Source organism: Micropterus dolomieu, linkage group LG04 (assembly GCF_021292245.1).
Source record: "Micropterus dolomieu isolate WLL.071019.BEF.003 ecotype Adirondacks linkage group LG04, ASM2129224v1, whole genome shotgun sequence".
NCBI classification, from domain to species: Eukaryota; Metazoa; Chordata; class Actinopteri; order Centrarchiformes; family Centrarchidae; genus Micropterus; species Micropterus dolomieu.
This window is the reverse complement of record NC_060153.1, coordinates 13,337,398-13,359,121: the sequence shown is the minus strand read 5'-3', so window position 1 is coordinate 13,359,121 and position 21,724 is coordinate 13,337,398. Positions and strand designations below refer to the sequence as shown.

At 40.0% G+C, this 21,724-nt stretch overlaps 2 protein-coding genes across 3 annotated transcripts in view; both read right to left on the bottom strand.

Annotated features, from left to right (window-relative positions):
• The window catches only part of smim14 (small integral membrane protein 14), a 127,548-nt gene that overhangs the window by 38,853 nt on the left and 66,971 nt on the right, over window positions 1–21,724 (bottom strand). The window lies entirely within an intron of this gene.
• On the bottom strand, window positions 6,550–12,139 carry LOC123969684 (zinc finger CCHC domain-containing protein 7-like). Its single transcript, XM_046047304.1, has 4 exons — window positions 12,025–12,139; window positions 8,829–9,457; window positions 6,717–6,957; window positions 6,550–6,566 (listed from the first exon to the last, which is right to left on the bottom strand). The coding sequence occupies exons 2-4, from the start codon at window positions 9,360–9,362 to the stop codon at window positions 6,550–6,552; spliced, it is 792 nt and encodes a 263-aa protein (XP_045903260.1). The 5' UTR covers window positions 9,363–9,457; window positions 12,025–12,139.

Genomic DNA, 21,724 nt, shown 5'->3' with positions numbered 1-21,724 from the left:
CTATTCCCCCCCCCCCCCCCCCACACACACACACACACACACATTAAACTACAGTAGGGACCCTTAGGTCCCCGGTTTATTAACCCTTCCTCCAGGCTGCGGTTATTGAAAACGGCAGGTTGTATGTTTTTGCTATTAAAAAAAAAATCCAACACCATCATTCATTGTGACACAGTCAGTGGTGAATTTAACGTTTAAAATCAGAAAAAGAAACAGTGCCACAGAAACACCATACAGTGCTGAAAACTATCTCATTCAATGTCACATTCTTTCTCTATTCGGAACTAAAGACGGTGAAACTTCGTTCCAGTGGGCCAGGGCACGGTTATTGGGCTCACTTCAGGCGTGGTGAGGCTAACGCCGACTTGCACACACACACGCACACACTTTTGTCTTTAGATGCACACACCTTCACACTCCAACACACACAACATCCAACATCGCATCACACCTTCACTTTCACTCTAAAATGTTCTCTCAATTCCACAACACAAAATATCAAACTGTAACTATCATGGTTCATAATAAAATATCTTCACTCTAACCAATAACAAGAAACGTTCAGTCTAATTAAATCTTAAATCTAAAGGCCGTCGATCAACAGAAGGATCTTGGTTTCAACATGGCCGGCCTGTGGTGTGTGGGGGTGTCTGTAAGTTTAGTCAGAATGTTTTTTACTAGATTATATTTAAATGCTGCCCCTTACTCACGCTGAAGAACAAACAGCCGCATTAATACAAATGAGCACCTGCAGCCACAACCGCAGATGTCTGAGGGTGTTTTTTAGTCAAAGTTTCCAAGAAAAAAAATAGAGAAATTTTCATAGATTATTTTAACAAAGATGACTTTCAAACAGGATGGCTTGTCCCTTGCAGATGCAGATAAATGTGGTATAAATAAACTCCACATGTTATCACAAAAGACAAACATTCGGCAGAAGAAGAAGCTCACCTGAAATTAGATGTCTGCAGTAACTAACAGCAGGGTTAATAATCTGACAGTAATTCTGCCATATTCAAGTAGAAGTGGAAAAATGTTACATCCATAAAACATTATTTAAATTAAATTTCTATAATTATGTCAAAGCATAACATTCAACATAAAATTGTGGCTGCTCAAATTGCATCAACATAAAGCTTCAAACGAACGATTCAAATGTGGCCGACGTGTTACGGATCTGAAACGGCTCACAAGATAAACAGCTGTTTCGTTTTAAAACGGCACTGAGACCAGAGTTGTAGTTTTTGTACGGAGCCGCATCAGGTCAAGTGTTCTCTAAGATGGCTGGACTGTAAGAACTACACACAGACTGACAGACGACCCTTGATGTCAGGAAGTGCAGACAGACATCCAGCCGTGTTAGAGCCACTCTGAGATCTTAGCCTGGAGGCAAACCGGCCCTGACCGACAGCAACACCGTGGCCGATCCTTTTCAAGGCCTGTCTCATCCACTTTAGCTTACCCACTCTCATCTCTCTCTCCCTCTGTGTGATGCTGAGCCCCGCTGTCTGTCCAGCCAGATATCTCTGGACGTAAACTAAAGTGCTGCTTCACATTCCTGCTGATTTGATATGAATATCCACTGACTCCTTCCTGCACTTGTGTAAACAATTTTCCTCAATTCTTTAGGAAAACGCTGTGAAAACTAAAAAGGGCCAGGTTCTAAGGTAAAGGAAGGATTAAACAGAATTGACAGAATTGAGTTGACAGTGGATCTGCAGCAATGAAAAGAACAATGAAAAGTGAAATAAGACAAAAAGGTAAATTTATTGAAACCTTCTTCGTGTTTGTGCATATCTTTAGTGAAACAGTTCTTTAGGTGAGTGAAGGCAGGTTCACAGGAACAGTATGAGAGTCATCTTGCACTAAACATCATTCTCGCTGATGAGTATGTCCAAATATGTAAAATCACCTACTGATTCTAAACAACAAACATACATCTTTTCAATAAACAAATTATAATGTGGAGGCCAAATGTTTAATTTATTTTGACCAATACAAGAAGTCGACCCCAGAGAAAACTCAACGGACACGATAATGGACATGACCGCTTACTAAAGAGATTTTTCATATTACAAATAAACTGCCGTTTCATTTACCAGATTACAGTTGTCATTACATTTCAGAGGCCCGCTGGCATTGAATGATTGTTCAATCAAAAGCCTTTAAAAATGAAAGCGTCTGGCTTTCAACTGAATTTCTACGATTTTTTTTGCATGCGCTAATATTAGGCCAACACAGTAGTCTCATCTAATTTGCATATCCTCTGTAAAAACTGGATAATACAAGTCAAACTATGGCATAGCGATTTCATGGTGTGTGTGTGTGTGTGTGTGTGTGTGTGTGTGCCTGTTCAAACACACTGTGTGGTAGTGTGGGTGTGGCGTTACACCTCGTGTGGCACTGGGCAGCCAAGATAAGAGCTGATCCTATCCATGCCTCCCTTCTGCATCGCCCGCCCGCCCACCCACCCACCCACCCACACACCCACCCACACACACGTAACACACACCCAGTGTGGTACCCAACATGCCATTGTAATCTCATTTTACAATCCTAATACCCATAGCCACAAACACACAGAGAAGCCAACTAAATCCATATTTCACTCGCACAGTACACTGGCACATGAGTCAAGATAATACACACTTACATTATGTATGTAATATATGTTATACAAATATACGAAGGCCAACTGAGGTCTCAGTGTGCAAGAAGCTGCGGGATAAAGCTTCAGGCCCAAAGCAGCATCACTCATTCACACAAACATGAAGGTACAGAGGGGAAACACTCGCACTACTGCTTTAATACACAAATCTAAGACTATAAAACATTTCTTTTTTGCCTAGGCATTCTGAACAGTATGAAAAAAGAGTAAAGAACAATACAGTCGAGAGAAAATTATGCTTGAGGAGAGGAGAAGAGGGTAGAAGAGAAGAGCTTACCTTCCTCCTCTGTGAGATACAGAAAGCTAACCTTTGGGTACAATCACACAAACACACTCCCTTCTCTCTAATTCACCAAGACTTTCAATGAAGCGCACACACACACACACACACAGACACACTCTGATGTGATCGGCCACCCCGATAGCGAGCCAGAGCTGACTCTCTAAGCCTCAAACAAAGTTTTGTGTGCACTGACCAAGACCAAGGGGACAAAAAAAGGCGAAGGAGGGAGCTGAGGGAGCTGAGGGAGCTGAGGGGGGGGGGTCATTGGGCAACAGAAAAAGAAAAAAAAAAAAAAAAAACAGTGTGACCACTGACTGAAGTTTAACCACTTACGATTCAAGTTTAGCTTCAGCACACCCCGTCTACACCCCGGATTCATTCACTGGCATGTACACGCACACCTCTCCGGGTGGGAGAGTCACTGAGCAGGATTTTTGGGAAGCCCTACTTTCTCTCTCTTGTTCCATCTGGTTGCTGCTGCATGGCTGCCGGACAGGCAGACGGCCCTCGCTCATCCCCCTTTTCTCTACTATCTTTTCTCTTTTCCTTATCCGGTGTCCCTACAGATCCACCCACCAACAGTCTCCCCCTGTACAGCCAGGTGACAGATAGCTACTTGGCCTGTGTGTGCATGTGTGTCAATGTGTTTGACATATGTGTGGGAGTGAGAAAAGATTAGATTGTAAAAGTATGTGAACAAGTGACAACATGTAGAGGAGAGAGACAGAATGAGAAAGAGAGAAAGAGGATGAAAGGATTCAATTTCTGTGGGTGAAAGGGGGAGACTAGTGCGAGTGTAGTGAATGTGATTTGATGCTGATGCTGAGATGGGGTTTAGGCGTACAAATACTATTAGTCACTGTTGTGCAAACCTGTTACTCGAAGACACACAAATGTGAAGAAACAAGCTAGGCTCATAGGCTACAGGAGTCATCACACAACATGGCATATATAAACAGAAATCTATCTTTATATTTATCCAACAGCCCTGGGTTGTGGATGTGGCGGTTTCTGTAGTCATGAGAATTCAACCAGCCATATTTCAGTGACCTAAAACTGGCCCACTCTCTCAATTTCTTCGTGAAACAAATTCTCAGAAGAAGGAGAAAATTAGTCAGTGTACTTTCTTAAAGCATATTTAAACCTACACCAGCAAAGAGAACAAGAGGAGGAATAATAATTTTCATAGTATACTGGGGTTTTTTTGCAGTAAGCGCACATTGAATAAATGTAATTTAGTATTTTGTACTAAACTGAAATTATGCAATATGTAAGCTGACTGACACCTATCAAACAGTGATTTTGGAACACAACTATTATTTATTACTTTCATTAATGATTAATATGATGGTTATATTCTCATTCACTCTATTCTATTTTGTTTTGTTAAGAAAAAGTTTGGAAATAGTGAACAATTACTATATTCGGTTTCCCAGAGCTCAAGGTGATGTCTTCCAATGTTCAAGGTGATGTCTTCCAATGTTCGATCAATATTCCAGAACCTGAAGATATTCGGTTTACAATGATATAAAACAAAGAAAATCAGCAGATCCTCATATTTAAGGAGCTAAAACCTGCTTGGAGTTTCTGCTTGAGATGTAAATCAAAATATTTTTTTGACAATCAAAATATTCGGCAATTACTTTTCTGTCGAATCGACTAAACATTTCCGCTCCACTGCCAACCAACTTCACAAGCAGAAAGCAAAATGTTTGTCAAGGATTTAACAGTACTTATTTATTGTTTTCAGAGATCTCCTTCAAGTCGTCTCACCACCAGTTTTGGCAGTTGCGCATTCAATTCCCTTATGCAATGCATTATGGGAAAATAGTTAACTGCACTCAAGCATCTAATCAAGCATTTTCAGTATGCATACTGCTTTGAGTTTACCAAAAGGCCACAGCTAGCAGGGTTTCCCCAAGGAAATTGTTTAGCAGAGGTGGTAGCCACACAAATCTTCATGCACCTTATTAACTTAGTTAGCAGTCTAGACAGATACATATGAGTCATTATCTATCTATCTATCTATCTATCTATGATATTTTCTGTGTGAATAGCACCTCAGCTCTTTTGGTTAACAGTTAATGTTTTATTTCATGTCAGTTTATTTATTTTGGTGAAGTCAGCAGAGGTGGTCTATTTTTCAGGCAAGGTGGCCCTCTATAAAACACTGTGGGGGTTCCTACCTGGCGTTTTCTATATTTTTCATCAACAAATCACATGAAAAGCCTGAAACCAAGTGTTAGTTTGCCTCTCCATGCTTGCAACACCTGGACACAGTAGTTATGTTACTCAGACAGGAGTGAACTGTGCATTTCAGCTGTGGATTAATACACATTTGGTGTGCTTGTGCGTATTTGCAGCGGCAGGGCTGAATAACAAACTACAGTGCACATGTTCATTATAACGAACGGACATGTCAGTGCAACAGTGTGGCTCACTGATGTGTTTTAATAGTTTTTGGACAATAAAGTGACACATAGGAATAAGCTCATGCTTTGTCTTCAAAGGCAATACTTGCTTTGGGTATTTTCGTGGGATTCATGACAATAAGATAAATATATTTTGCCACTTTTCCAGTGTGAAGACACACTACATACTCAAATTAGCTCCCAGCTCAAGACTACTGAAGCTCGTCCCTCAAATTTCCTTGCCTTTTTTTTTCTTTTTTTTTTTAAACTAGACCCTCCCCCATTCCTCCCACTTTTAGACCCCTACCACACCACACCCATGACCCCCCATGTGCAGACATGAGGTCAAGCTCCAAAGATCACAGAGAGGAGCCAGACGAGAGAGAGAGAGACCTAAAATCCTCCTTTCCTCCCAAAACCAGGCCAAAACCTCAAGCCTTCCCACCAGCTCCAGACCCCCTCCTTTAGCCCAGTTGTGTGTAGAGGAGGCAGAGAGCACTCTTGCAGAAACATCAGCCCAGGGAAATTCAAATGAGGAAGAAACGGTGAGAGAGACACAGAGAGATGGAGAGTGGGAAAGAGAGAGAGCGCGCACAATAGTGAGAAAATAGGCTAAAAGAATGAGATGGGAGAGCGTTAGGTAGGAGGGAGAAGGCGGGGGTAGCAGGAGAAGAGCAGGAGAGGTTGCTGAGGCTGCAGGTTAAGATAATGTGTAGATCTGAAGAGATTTGCAGGGAACATTTTTATTCATTTTTTGATTACTCCCATCCCTCCCAAACTCCCCTCCCTCTCCCTCCTGCGTTGTTGTCTCTCAGTTTGTTTGTTTTTGGCATTAGTGTTATGACTGTTGGTATGCGTGCGTATGTACACATGCATGCTGATTAGAAGTGGAATATTTTATACAACACATTTATATAACACAAATATTCACACGTGCACGAGCCCTCACACACATATCAATTCGTAATGCACACAAACATACTTAAAGATGCATCAGAGAAGCGAGCGGCTGGGCAGACAGTGCCAAGAATGCTAAGAGCTTACAAATTCGTAAAACATGCAAACACAGATGCTGCATGTGTACATGCAAACGTGCCCGCACACAGACGCTCGCTGTGCCCGCTGCTTATCAATGTGCTGCAGGTAGGTTAAGTGTTCTGAATGAGCTGGACCACACAAAATTGCACTCACTGCTCCCATTCTCCTGGTCACGCACATTCAAATGTGCAAAAACATATCACAAAACGCTCGGAACAATGCACAATACACCCAGTACAAACAGTACACATGCGATAGATGAGGCCACACACACACACACACACACACACACACACACACACACACACGGACACACCTGCATTGCTGTCGGACCCTCCCTCCAGGTTGAGTGATATGGTCTGGTCTCCATCCTGGTTCCCTGGACCCAGGATCATCCAGTTCTCCAGACCATCCGAATCAGAAGAATCAAAGGAATCAGACGATTCAGATGCAGATTCAATCTCAGACTTTGATTCGGATTCCTCCGAGTCAGATTCTGAGCTGCTCGAGTCCACAGTCACCGGCACACTGAGACTCCTCTTCTGTTTCTGGGTTCTCTAGATGACCAAATAACCACCATATTGTAGATGTTAATTTCAGTGTCACCGTTATGCATCCCTTACTAAACTGATCAAACCACAACTAGCTATGAATTAAAGGTGAAAGAAAAATCAAGAAAACACTGCAAAGCCCTTCACTTTCTTTCTGAGAACCATGTTAGGCCTTCGTTTAACAATGATTTTCATTGTCGATTCATCTGTCGATTATTTTCTCAATTAATCGATTAGTTGTTTGAAAAATGTCTGTCAGTGTTTCCCCAATCCCAAGATGATGTCCTCAAATGTCTAGTTTTGTTTTGTTGATAACCCAAAGATATTCAGTTTACTGTCATAAGGGAGTAAAGAAACCAGATAAAAGTCACATTTAAGAAGCTGGAATCAGAGAATTTTGACATTTATGATCAATTATCAAAATAGTTGGTGATTAATTTAATAGTTGACATTTTCACCTCATTCCTTGTTTGCCATAAATTCAGTTCTAGTTAAACTTGTGGCTGATGTTTTGCTACAGTATAAAAGTCATTTACTAGCATTGCTATGCCCCACTGGTTGCCGCAAGCTCAACCCGCTCAGCAGCAATCAATCAGCTAGCTGAAACTGGCCACTGGACAGTAGCTTAACAAAATAGCAGTAAGCACTGTGCAATTCAGAGCAAAGCAAACACAAAATGGCCAAAGTGGGACTGTCAAGCTTTGGATTTCTCCACATGTTGAAGCTGTGTGCACTGAGGCTGTAGTAAGACAGTTAGAGTTGTATGTGAAGAATTTGGAGGGCGGTTTCTTCTTTTTAGCCTTTCCAAAAGCACAAGAGGAAAAGTGTAAGGGATGGATTAAACTGTGGGTTTATCTGCTCTAAAAGTAAGCTGCAATCGTTAGCATGTCTGGCTAGCTTCCTAGTCTACAGTAGAAACTTTCCCCAATGTTACTTCCAAGGCTACTTTATTACCCAACTACAATAGTTTGTGGGGTTGCAGTTACATTAAAAAAGCCCCTTTCAAAACTAGCACTGTGTAGCATTTACCCACTGTGTGGAAGACAGTTCGAGATGCACAAGAGTTTAAGTAACATTAACAGCTCTGTGATGCTTATTGGACTTGTACAAATTTACACTCAAATGATCCCAGCAATGCTACCTGACATAGCTTTATGTTTGCTAAACAGTCGCCTCACCATCTGCCCACATTGTTTTCACAATTAAAGTTGCAAGTGTTGCTGGTGTTTTGACCTCAGTAGTCATCATCCTAAAAGCCTTTTTTAATGTTAAAACTGCAAACATGTCGCCCATGTAAGCTAGAGCTAAGCTAAGCAGCCAAACAGGGTTACACATTAGGATGAAATAATCTTATCATATTTATTATACAATAATTAATTAGCTCTACTCTTTATTTCCATGTCATCTACATAGATCATCACCTGGTGAGGATTTAGAGTTCTTGCTTGAGACATGTAGCTTTAAGTCTCAGTCTTATACCCAGTATGTAACCATGAAGACCATATTTAAGACCCTTTAAAAGGATCCTCAAAGGTCTGCTGGAGACGGCTTTTTATAACCAACAAAGTGGTTAATGTTAACTAATTAGCTAGCAGCTGATAAAATTTGCCAGCGAAAATTATCCTTACAGATGATAAAATCGAAATGAGAAGCTGCTTTTATCTACTACTGTCTAAAACTCAGGGATTGCTTCCAAAATGTCTACAACTTTGGAGGAGTAAATCTGGACCCATTATTAATATAAAATCCAGATGTGCTGTGAGTGAATGCAAAGCTTGACAGGTGTAACAACAGTGACTAAGCGGGATGGGTCTTGGCGAGCAATCAGTTTCTTCTACACAAGTAGTCACATGCAGCATCTCTTCTTTGCTCTCTACCTGTTGGGCCGGGGTGGAAGTCTGCAGCCGCTGGAAGCCTTTACCCTTTAAGGCACAGACCCCTTCATCATCATCATCGGCAGTGTCATCCTCAGAGATGGAGATGACATCGGGGCTGGAGTCAATCACGATGACCTCCTCATAAAGCGATGACGACGATATCCGGACTTTCGGGTTACTTTTTCCCTTCTCCTGTTTATCTCGCTTCTCTTCCTTCTTCTTCTTCTTCTTCTTCAGGTGTTGCAGTAACTGGCTCAAACTGGGTGACACGGGCCTACTTTCACCAGTATTTTCCTGTTCTCTGTCAGCATCTGCAGTCTTCTCAGCCACCTCAAGCTGCTGGCTGTCCTGGCCCTTCGCCTCCTCTCCTGCGTCCTCCTGCTCCTCCATCTCCCCAACATTAGAAGAGTAGTGGAGCTGGCTATAGAGGTGGAACTCCAGCTCGCTGTTGGCCTCGGACCCCTCAGAGTCCTCAGAGTCGTCTTGGTAGATATCATCCTCCAACTCCTCCCGATCCTGGTATGTACAGTACATCACCCCAAAACACACTCACTACATACACACACACATGCACAGACCTTACCAACACTGACACCTGGGGAGATGGTGATTTCAGACGCGGAAGCCAACTGCAGGGACAAAAGCACACAAAAGCAATAAGAGTTATCATAGTCATTGCATTACATTTAATCATGCACACTTTGTTATTTTGAAGCCAACCATTTCCCAAAGCATAAAACATTCAAAGCTGCAGCTAATGATTATTTATTATTATTTGGTCTGTAAAAAGGACCAGAAGGTAGAGAGATATTCAGAGATCTTCAAGTGGTTTATTTTGTCCAATCAAACCCAAAGATAGTCAGTTTACTATCACATAAGACAAATCCTCACAACTGAGAAGCCGGAACTAAGTAACATTCAGCATTAATGCTTATAAAATGACTTAATGAATTGATCAACTTATCATTTTTGTACTTAACACATTTGTAAATTGATTTTGTCTTTAAACTATCCATTACATGCAAATACAGATATGTCAACTATTATCTACAGCACTGAAGGGTGAACACAGGCCAGCAGCAATTACAGGAGGAGTGCAGGCTTTAGTCTTGTTCTGAACTCCATAAAGGCTTGTTAACAAAGCTGAGAGAGAATGGATCTGCTGCTCTCAGATTTTTACCTGGTATCTGTTTTAGCGGAGCTCTGACACTAAGAATGATGCCAGATGAGTGACAAACTCCTGAACATGACATAATCCACGGCCCACTTTGAATGATTATGTTAGAAACTGTGAAATCATCTTCTTACTACACTCTGTAAAACACACACTGTGTTGCAAATCTTCCCAATCTGTCTAACACACTCACACTCTCTCTCTCTCTCTCTCTCTCTCTCTCTCTCTCTCTCTCTCACACACACACACACACACACAGAGAGGACAGAGAAGGGGCCCTGGCCCATTGCTCTGTCCAGTCCTGCGTGTCTATGCCATGATGGCTGGAGATGATTGGCTCCCAGACCGCACACACTGCAGAAACGCCACGCTACACGGTCACAAGCCGGCCGCCGGGGATTAAAGGGACAGAAAGAAGAGTCTTACTGGCTGCTGAGGGAGAGTGACAGTTTTGAAGTTTAGCAGTGCACAAACATGGACCTGACAAATGACTGACTGTGTTTTACAGTGGTGGAATGTAAAAACCCCATCTCAGTCATGGTCCGGCAGCACAGGTGCCTTCACTTAATCTGCCCAACTAAAGCCTTGCTCAGGACTGTGGAGGTATATGTTAATATACAGCTATATGGCTAATGTATGTTGTACTAATGACTTCTACATTTCCAAACACAGAGCCAACCAAGCCCATCACAAAGTTGAACTAAGGTGACCTGAGAGTCCACCAGAGCCGGCAGGAGATTGCACTGAAAGAAAAATAAATGCTTGAATTTGTCATTCAGGCTTCAACAGAAGTGAATGGTAAATGAATATTTGTAGGAAGGAAATGTAACATGACCGTACCTTACGACAAGCGAAAATGTCTGCTATAAAAAAATGGACCTCATGAAATTCACATCATCGCTCTACCTAACATCAACCCAAGCAGAGGTCTAATCAATCACTGTAACTAAAAACTGCGTGCACGCAGGACCTTTAGTATAATTCTGAGGTACTTTACTTGAGTTTTTCCAATTTATGCTTTTTATACTTCTATTCTACTACATTTCAGACAGAAAACTCAGCTATAGTTGCTTAAAAGATTAAGGTTTTGCATATGATTATCTACCCAAAAGTAAACGAGCTACAACATTAAAGAACTGCTTGCATATTTGTATCAATAATACTGATCCAATAATAACTGACAGCAGCCATTCAGCACAATGAGTGTTGGTAATTTTGAAAATTAAAGTGTATATTGTAAGTACTTCGATTTTGAATGCATTTTAATTGAAATGTATATGTATGCAAGTACATTTTTATAATGTAGTATTGCTTTTACTTGAGTTAAGGACCTGAAAACTGATATGTGTCTGTTGTGTGCACAGTGTTTTGTTTATGACAGAATTAACCTTAGTGTGTTTGTGTCACCCTTTCAACAGGGACTCTTTTAGGAGAAGTAACGTTAACGGGGTAAATACAGGAAACATTTACTCATTTCAAGTTGTTGGTTTGCGATGGTGTTGTTCATAGCAACACACACAAAGCAGAATGACAAGGAGAGATCCTGAGCAAACAGCCCACGACCTATTACACAACAACGACAAGCGACACAGCAGAAATCTCAGTTTTATAACATGCACTCTAACATTAAGCTTGGTTAGCGGCAGCCCCTGCTAGCTAAATGCTAACGAGCTAGCAGGTAGGCATAAGGCAGCTCTGTAGGAAGCTAACGTTACTGTTTTAAACTACTAACAGTTAGCAAACGCTTCAATAGCCTCATAATACAAGGACACTCGAAAACCTCTCGCTGAGCAGTATTTCTAGTTAACGATAGTTCCACTTCTCGACAGTCCCTGGTTAGCATTTGTCCCTCCTGTCTGTCCACGTGTTTACATGCAGCAGAGCAGCCGGTCGGATGTAAACAATGAAGCACTTCAGTCACAAACACGCATGAAAGAAGATAAATACATGGGAATAAACTCGCCCTACTTGACGCCATCACTGTTCGTATTCAATATGTAATGTCAGTAAGCATGAGCTCACCTTTATCCAACAAACCTGAAAGGTTGCGGATGTCGGAGTTGCTCTCCTGCTTCCAGACAGAGCGACATACTACTTCCGGGTTTGTCCAGGGGAGAAAAAAAAAAGTTGGTCGACCGTAACGTTTCACTGCGTCCTGCTAACGTAGCGCTCTGGGGATATTTTTGAAGTTGACCGATTGTGGCAACCACAAAGTGTCAGCTATGAATGCAAATATTGGATATTGTTTGATTAGAGTTTAAGTTGCAGAAAGTCAAGCACCAAAGCTTGAAAATCAGTCAGGGTATTACTGAGGGCATCAGTCCAAGTGCCCCCTTTCATCCACAGGCCTCATCCCAGCACAGACGGCCACCAGCAACAATTTATATAACATTTTAATTTATTTGGGATATTCCAGGGTTTTTTTCTTTGCAAAAACAAAACAAAACGACAACAATGATCTTTCTCCTTATTTTCCTTATTTTAGTTTTATGTCAGTCTGTTGTGGGGCTGGGTGATATAGCCAAAAATGTTATCACGCAAAAAAAAATTCATAGCATTCAATATTGATAATTATCAAGATAAATGTCAAATCATTATTTCTTTCAAGTTTGAAGACTTTTGCTTTTTTGCTCTTTTGATTTTTGCTCCTGAGTGAAAGTTGAAGACACCAGATGGTTAACTTATTCTTTATTATCAGAACATGACAAATGTAAAATGTAAGTCAAATGTAAAGTCAAATATGTAATAATATAATTACACAATATTCTATGTAAATAGTTATCACCTGACGTGTCTCCTGTGTCAATATATGAGGAATGTTTTTGATTCATTTTCTGTCCCCCTACGTTCACTCTCAGGGGACCCTTCTCTATAAACCGGGTCTCCCACCCTTGCCTCTTCCCTTTTGTTCTTCTTCATGGAAGAGGTAAGCTGCATCATAGCCACAGAAAGTTATGTGTTTTAACCCATTAGCTCAGACTTGTGTAGTATGCTAATATATTCCTGTGTCAATTAACTTGTGCAGTGGCTGAAGTTGTAAGATGAAAAATGACCGGAGGATTGTGTATTTACATCTGTTGTCAGAGAGAGAGAGAATAAACTGAGATTGCCTCCAAAGGTGTGTGCATCCACTTCATAACACAATGTACACAAAACTAGAAACCACTAGTTACACAAACACTTGCCAAACAGTGGATCACTTAACATATTTGAGGTACAACATTCAAAACAATTATGATAAAATCTTTTTTCAACAAACATGCATGAATAAAATTAAGTAAAATCTTTTTTCATTGCCATTACCTCAACAAAATAAATATCTTAATAGCTAATTTGTTCTGCATGATTCAAATTCATTAAATTTAAAAAAAATTTGAACATTTGTTATTTTGTTATTGAGGAAAATTATATTGCAATAATTATCATTATAGTTTTGTTGCCCAGCCCTAGTCTGTTGTATAAACATGTGTTTGTGCTAAGAAAATGAAAAGCTCCAGGACCTTAAAAATGTACTGCGTGTAACTGTCAGTTATGAAAGATAAGCTGCACTTCAAGGGACTCAAACCCCCAAACTTTAAGTCAATTTTTTAAGGTAGGGCTGTATTATATTCCTAATCTCTTAGCGTGCAAATTTATTGTGATCTCCATTTTGTAATTTTTGTTTTCTTAGTGTTTTGTTTGTTTTTGCTCGTAAGCTGAATAGTTTTAAATGTCTAAGTTCACCTCTAAAAATAATAATCACATGAAACCATTGGTTAAGGTCTAACAAAACAAAAAGAAATTCTTTTATAACTGAACTTAAAAATAACAGATGTGGCCAAGGGTTTGGGGATGCAGACCATGTGGTGAAGGCATCCCTGATTCAAGTCCAGCTGGGGTTCTTTGTTGCCTGTCAACCCCCATCTCTCTCTCCTCATATTTCATGTCAGCTCTCTATACTGCCACTCTCTGATAAAATGCCCAAAACACACTTAGAAAATAGGGGATCTGAATAACAGTGCCAGATGAACTGTACTATTATGTGAATTATTATCAGCTTATGGTTGCACATATTCGAAGCGCTCAGAGAATAACCTGAGACTACATTATTGCGCAACGTGTACTCTAATTGTAAAATGTCATTATTAAAGTTGATGTGGAATTGTAAACTGGTCATCATATCTCTTTTTGCAGACAAAAGATCCAGCAGGGCACTAAACTGTTTTTCACTACACAAACTATTGTCAGTCTGATGAATGCTAGGCCTTTTCACCTTTCTACATAACACACAAATATTAGCCATGAAATGTCAGGATATGTGCATGAGCATGCTGGGTGTGTATATGCATGTCTGAGTGACTAGTATGGACCTTCAGGCCTGTGTTATTATTATATGTTGATGGGAATGTAAATCTATATGTAAATGTAATTCAACAGACTGGCTATCGCCATCAGTCATATTTATAACACGCAGAATACAGCAAAATTATGCAATCCTGGCTCTCATGCAGGCTGTGTAACATTAACATCCATCTTTCCCACCCTTCCATATCATGAGAATAATTGTGAACTCTGTAAATCCAACTATAGGCGTCACCATCATAATGATACTGAGCAAATGGCGTTATGATAGAGAATCAGAGGGTGAATGCCATCTGATTCCAGAGGTTTCTCCATGCGTGTCAACACTGGAAAGGCCATCTCAGAGTTGGATTGTTTCCTTCCAAAGGTTAGTCTGCACCTCATGTCTTGACACTATCACCTCTTTTAGCTTATGTACACATCTGACATACACACACACACACACACACACACACACACACTTAATGTCCTGCATCTGTTTTGTTTTTGGGAAGTGCATATGGGGGCCCTCTGCCTCCTCTGCTCCCCATATCTCTCTAAATTGGATGCAGGTTCGGGATGCCTCACTGCCTCAGTGAAATTGTGATGTGGCTGCCTGATTTTGGGTTCCATGCATTTGACAGTATTTACTATTATTATTTTAAAAAAGGGTAGAGAAGACTGGCTGAATGGGTGCACCTGGTTCAGCGGTTCATCTCGGAGCATCCAGACCACTGGCGTGTTGAAGATGGATGGAGTGTCCTGGACGAGGATTTAAAGTCCCCCCATTTCCGATCACACATTCCAGTGGGATGGTTCTGCCTGATGAATGATCTTTATTGAGGAGAAGGAGTTAAAAGAAGCATGTCATTGCTCTCATTTGATGGTGTTTGTGTGTGCAAAGGTGGCACCAGCTGCTGCAGCCAACAACTTCGATGGAGTGGTTTATCAAAACAGGATAAACTGTCAGCCGCTCTGCTGTATTGGCAATATTCTGCAACCGATGGTCATTTGTGTACAAAAGTACTTGTTTAAAGACTAAAAATGGCTCAACTGTGTCCTTCACACTTGGATTCAGTCAGTGTGATAAAACACTCACTAGGGGATTTTACAGAAACTGCACTAAAATTCAAAATAACACATTTTTGAGGGGTAAATTCTCTTTTTGTGAAATGACAAAAGTACAATTAGTAAGTAAGTACAGCTGAAACAAATAGTCGATTAATCTATTAGTAGAGCAACAGAAAAACAGAAAAATGAATCGGCCAACATTTTGATGATCAATTAATCTTTTAAACTAAAATGAAAAAAATTAACCCGATTTTATTTTCTCAAATGTGAATATTTTGTGGGAGGTTTTAGTCTTCTATGATAGTGAACTAAGTATGTTGGGGTTTGGTCAGATAATATAAGACATTTTAAGATGTCTCTATGGGCTCTGGAAACGTGACAGCCATTTTTTTTTGCTATTTGCTGACACTCCATGGACCAAACAATTGATTAATCAAGAAAATAGTCGTAGATAATAGTTAGTTGCAGCCCTAGAAGTAATTTGTAAGGTGACTGAAAGACAAGTCTAGCACCTGCTCAGATGTAGACTCCAACCGTAACTGGTTGCATTAACTTGTTTCAGTTCTGTTTGAGTTTTGTTGAAAACATATCTGCTTCCTTTTCTGCTGTTGGTGCAGGCTTCCTTGTTACTGTATGTATGTAAATACAACCAGCCAGCCTGTATTGAAGCAGCCAGGCAGGAGGAATTCCCTCTAAAAAAAAAAAGCCTCGCCCTGGATCAGCGCTTCTGAACAAAAATGGCCCCCATGCATCGCCCACATGGGGCCCTCTGTGCTGGTGTCATTCGCAAACACCGGATGTACAGCGTTTGTGAACCTGAAGTCCTGTCACCAGTGTTTTTCTTTCACTGCATCACACAGACTCTGTCGTATCCCTTCAGTGAATGTTTGATCTTTTCAATTATATTAGCATAGGTGTTATATTTTCATTCATTAATGGATATCACAGCATCAAATCGCTTTGCAGGATAAGAAACGGATGGCGTATTAGAGAGATTCAGTGGATTCTTGAGTTAATATGCCAAGTAGAGCATGTAGTAATCAGTGGCAAAGCTCACATGCAGGAAGAAACAAATGATAAAACACAGCCGGAGGGGAATGATGACTTGTCACAGGGGCATAGCCTGAAATTCTGAGCCATGGAACCAAATTTTTTGGTTTCTCAGTCATATTGCCCTCAAACATGCCATGGTAAAATACACTGCAATTATATGGTCAGCGTCTTAAACCAGTGGTTCTCAACCTGAGGGTCAAGATCCCACATGGGGTCCCAACAAAAATCAGAGGAGTCACTAGTTAATAAATTTATTGGGAAGAAAAAAAACAACAACACAAAATTGTATTTTCTTTTTGTTGATTTTGCTTTTTTGTGAAATACTGCATCATTCAGGCCTCTAATATGCTTCCTATTAGAGTTGAGAGATATGGATAAAACATTCAGTCATTCTATATGTAATTTTACATCACAATATTTAAAACATACTGTGATTTAGTGCATTTTCTGGAAAAATCTATTAAGAAACTGTTTATGGATCGGGTTGAATTAGATATATGTTGTTATTCTGTCTAATCCACCAAATGACATACTCGACAAATCAAGGTACTTCATCAGATCAATGCAAAAACCATATCAAAATCCAATATTTCAAGTAAGTAGTTCTGCTCATTGATTTCTAACACTGCCCACAATGGCTTGACGGTTGAAAAGTTTATGTTGTCTGATGGTATACTATATCATCGCAGTGCCAAACCATCCTATAGATTTAACTCTTTGCTTGAACTGCTCTAATTTCATGATACACATTAAGGCCATGTCCCTCTGTGATGAGGGACCACAAGTAGCCTCATTTTAAGGGGTTGCATGCTAAAAAAAGAACCAGGTTGCCCTTGGACTTGATCTACTTTGTAGGTCCTTTTTCTGTGGTCAGTAGATTTTAGACTGGTGTTTAACATCTCTGTTGTTGACCCCTGCTGGGAGTGTCTGACAATCACACTCAAAATAAATGAATTGACACCCCCCCTCCCCAACACACACACACACACACACACACACACACACTCCAACAAAATTGTGTGCAGCTCTGTGATCAACAGTCAGTCAGTGCTTTCAGCAGGAAAAGACTAGAACAAGAGAACAAACCTGACAACACCTTTCAGACTGGACCAAGTGACTTGTGTCTATGGGGATTAAATTTGTGAACAGAAGCTACACACACACACACACACACACACGATGCCACAACACCTCTTTCTCAGCTGCAAGTATAAAACCACATTGACAGGAGCCTTGTCCGCTCTTGTCGAACAGTCACGCTGAAATGTTTACCTTTACATACAAATGGCCCGGTGTCATGTTGTGTCACATAATGTTTCATGGACAAATAATGTGTCCCATTTCTCAATCCGCCCTGCAGCCCTTAAGCCCCCTTCTAGCCTCGCCCAGGCACCATGGCTGCAAAAAAAAAAGGAACCTTGTGTCGCCACAGTGAAGTGCCACTCTGAATTAAATCCCAGGGATATAGAGGTAAGCTCAATCAGCACTGCGGCTGAGTGTTTTGGGGAAACACATGAGCACCAGAGGCAAGTTGTGTTAACTGTTTTAGTATAGGTTTCTCTGTCTTAGTGTACGGAGAAAAAGTTAGATCAAAAGTGGTATTAGGAAATACCCAAAGGAGCATTGGTCAAGCCATATATGAGCTGCTTCGAGTTAGGAGCAGTAAAACCTTGAGTTGGACCTTCTGGGTAGGTAAGTAAATAAGTTAGGAAGTAAAGATTTATTCATAAAGTGTGTTTCAAAACAAAATTTAAAAAGTGCTTCACAATACAGGTATAGCTAAGAATACGAAGTAGACAGGTTTACGGCAAACACAAAACAGAATTACAGGATTTACATCAAAAATAGAGTGAATCATCAGCTAAGAAAAGTGTGGAAATATAGTTTTTGCCATCTAACAGTAAAAGTTATTCTAAAACTATACCAAGGTTTAGAGTCAACGGCAAAGCAAATATGCAGGCCCCCTTCATTTTAAGCTGTAGAGACATTTGGGTAAAGGGGGAACCACATGTACTGTATATTATATAAAATAGATATAATAAATTAACATCAAAATGTGTTCCAAAATCAAGCTTTTACGTAAAAGTGCTACAAAATATGTAAATGTCATTGGCTCTGAGGTCAAATATTATATAAGAAAGGAAAAAAGACTGATGGACTATATCAGCTGTTTAAATACGTTTATGACTATGGTGGTGGAAAGTAACTAAGTAGCCTACAGATTTCTCAGGTACTGTACAGTTTTGAAGTACTTTTCCTTTGCTTCAGTATGTACATTTTCTGGAACTTCTACTCTTCAGAGGCCAATGTTGAAATTTCATCTGACAGCTGTAATTCCTTAGCAGGAAAGTTGGTTTACATACAAAGCCATATAGTCTAATAAAAAAAGAAACATTGTTGTAGATTAAACCTACAGTATAAGGTAAAAATTGGGTCCACTTTGAAGTGATGACAACATTAAATGCTGATTACATGTTAATGCATCAGGCCAATGATATAATGTCTATAATAATACATACATGTAATAATACAATAAATAAAACAACATTATGAAAGGGGTCACTCTTCATGAGTACCTTTATTTTTTACAAGTACATTTGTACATAGTTATGTAGTCTCACTGAAATTAAGAGTGAAGGCAGGACTTACTTGTAATGAAGTATTTTAACATTGTGTTATTGCCACTTTTAAGTAAAGTCTCTTAAGTAAAGGCTCTGGTTATTTCTTCCAAGACTGTTAGAGCTGCAAAAAACAAAACAAACAGACTTCATTAACACACTGAAATCTAAACACCTCAGACTCAGACCTTTAAACTGACTCTCCCTGTAGTTTAGCCTAAATTTGAACGGTCTGGTGAAAGCCAAGTCCCAGAGAGACACTGAGCATCCCCTCCTGTGTTTACGTGTTTACTTATTGTTCTAATCGTCCCTTTAGTTCTTCTTTCTCGCGCTTTAATGCGATTCTTTCCGGTTCCGCTCGGGCAGAGCGCGGGTCACCGATCCAACGACTCCCCCTTATATTAATTACAATAATTAGCACGGGGATGAAAAACAAACAAGTCATGATTAATATCGAAACTATGGCGAATTCTTTGAGGAGATCCTGTGGGTAAACCAAATGTGGAGCGACACCTCTCTGAGGCTGCAGGGGACAAATGAAAGGATATTTGAAATACTATTCAGGGCATAAAATAATACAACATTAAAAACACATATAATGATAACAGAATTATGTTAATACATTGCTAAAGGGGTATTTATATTTTAGGGGTAAAGTATTTGACACAGTATAAATAGCCTATAAGTCGGCCTAGAATCTCTCAAAATGGGCAAATACTGTAAAAATAAAAAATATTTTGTTGAATATATTTAAAACATATAGCCTACAATATAACATTCACTGATTTATTTTTTTGTATCTCCTTTAAATAATAATAAATAGAATAACAATAATTATATGCACTGTCCATAATTGATATGAGTTTTATTAAAAGCCTTTCATACAACTATAAATTTCTACATTTCTTGTTTTGTTTTTTATGTAAAAACAAACTTTGTCCAGTATTTACATTTACACCACAGTGAAAATGGAACATCAGGTTAAGCTCAATTAAAATAGGCCTTATAAGTCTTTTTACCCTGACATGTCAATTTTATACACTAGATATTTAATTTTGAATGTCTTTTTTCTCTCCCTGTTCCTCGTTGGCAAAATAACGTAAATTAAAAAAAAAAAGTAGAATGTAATAATTTGGTTTCTTCCAAAAGCTCAATAGCAGATAATTGTACTGTCTTTTCTGCGAGCTCACACGTTTAGGAAATGCACTGAATAATCCGCTGCCATGGCCATGCATACAGATTCAACTTCTGGGCCTATAAAAAGATAAGGATGAGGCAAGTCTGCCGAGGATTCAAGATCTTTTCCCCCTGAAGGCAAGAGAGCAGAGACCTAGTTTAGGCTGTAACTCCGTGGTCTATACAGAACTCTATGAGTCTGTATACCATACTCAATATTTCAGCTGTCTAAAAAGTGACAACAGCAGGTTAAATGTAATAAATATGAGTGTATTTTGTAGCAGGTAGATTTTAAACGAGTAACTTTCCATTTGTGTAGTACTGTACATTTCACCCATTATGCTAACAAGAATCTGTTCTATACATTGTCAACCCCCCCTCCGCATAATAGTCAATAATTGATTAATTGATTCTGTTTTCCGCCTGAAGGTCAGAGCTGGACCTCCTTTTTTTGTTTCCCACCATCACATAGAAACATTGGGGTAGTATTTATGGTTTGATGTCGTGGGCGCGAGCCGAAGGTCAGGGTCGTAGTGTTGCAGCGCGAGGCGACAAGCAGAGCAAAATGGGTTGCTGTCTCGCGCTTTGTTCCGCACTCAATTGTCTCGCGATGCGCGTGAACCCTGAGACCTGCGGCTGTCTGGAAGACACAGAGAAGAAACGGAAGGAGGGAGAAGTTTGACTCCGAATAGAGAGACACCGCAACTGTTGAAACAAACTCTTTTAATCCTTAATTTCTCTCTTTCGCAGTTTTTGGTCAAGCCCGGTCATAATTTGTGGTGAAATGTTTCACGTTTCCTCCCCCCTGTGCTTCAGTGACAGACTGAGGTGAAGGAAAGTGGCCTTCCTCTCAACCCTCCGTTTTGCCTCTGCGGTAGCCTACATTACAGCTCATTTGTCTTGTCCTTTTCACACATTTTCACCTGGTGTGTTCTGCTTGCCTCACGACAGAAAAACAAAGATATTTTTGGTTTATTATCCCCCTACTTCCGGATCAGGCTCTAGCTGAAATGTAGCTGAACGCACTCATGCCTGAGTATTATAATTTCTCCCCCAAAGAGAGACTTCTGCTGTTCATATAGGCTACTCTCAGTTTTTGTCTTTAACTGGGAAATATTCACTTCTTAAGTTTTTGACACCTTATCTTGGGTTGTTGTTTATGTTTGTGTGTGAGAGCGTCTGCAACAAGTATTGTTTTGGTAAAATAAATAGATAGTTTAGTTAATTAAAGTGTGGACATAGATAGGAAACATGGAAAAGAGTGGACATTTTATTGTTTTATTAAGGGGCTTACCTTACTTGTTTTTTGTTTGTTTTTTTTGCATATGCTAACAATAACCCGAAAAAGGGGGCCCTGCTTAGGCTACATAGTGCAGATGGCTATAACTGAGTGGAGTAAAACCCTCTCAGTTGGTCTAAAATTACTGTAAAACCTTCTCCTAAGTGGATGTCTGCTTTAGTAAAACGGAAGAGCCAAAGTGAGC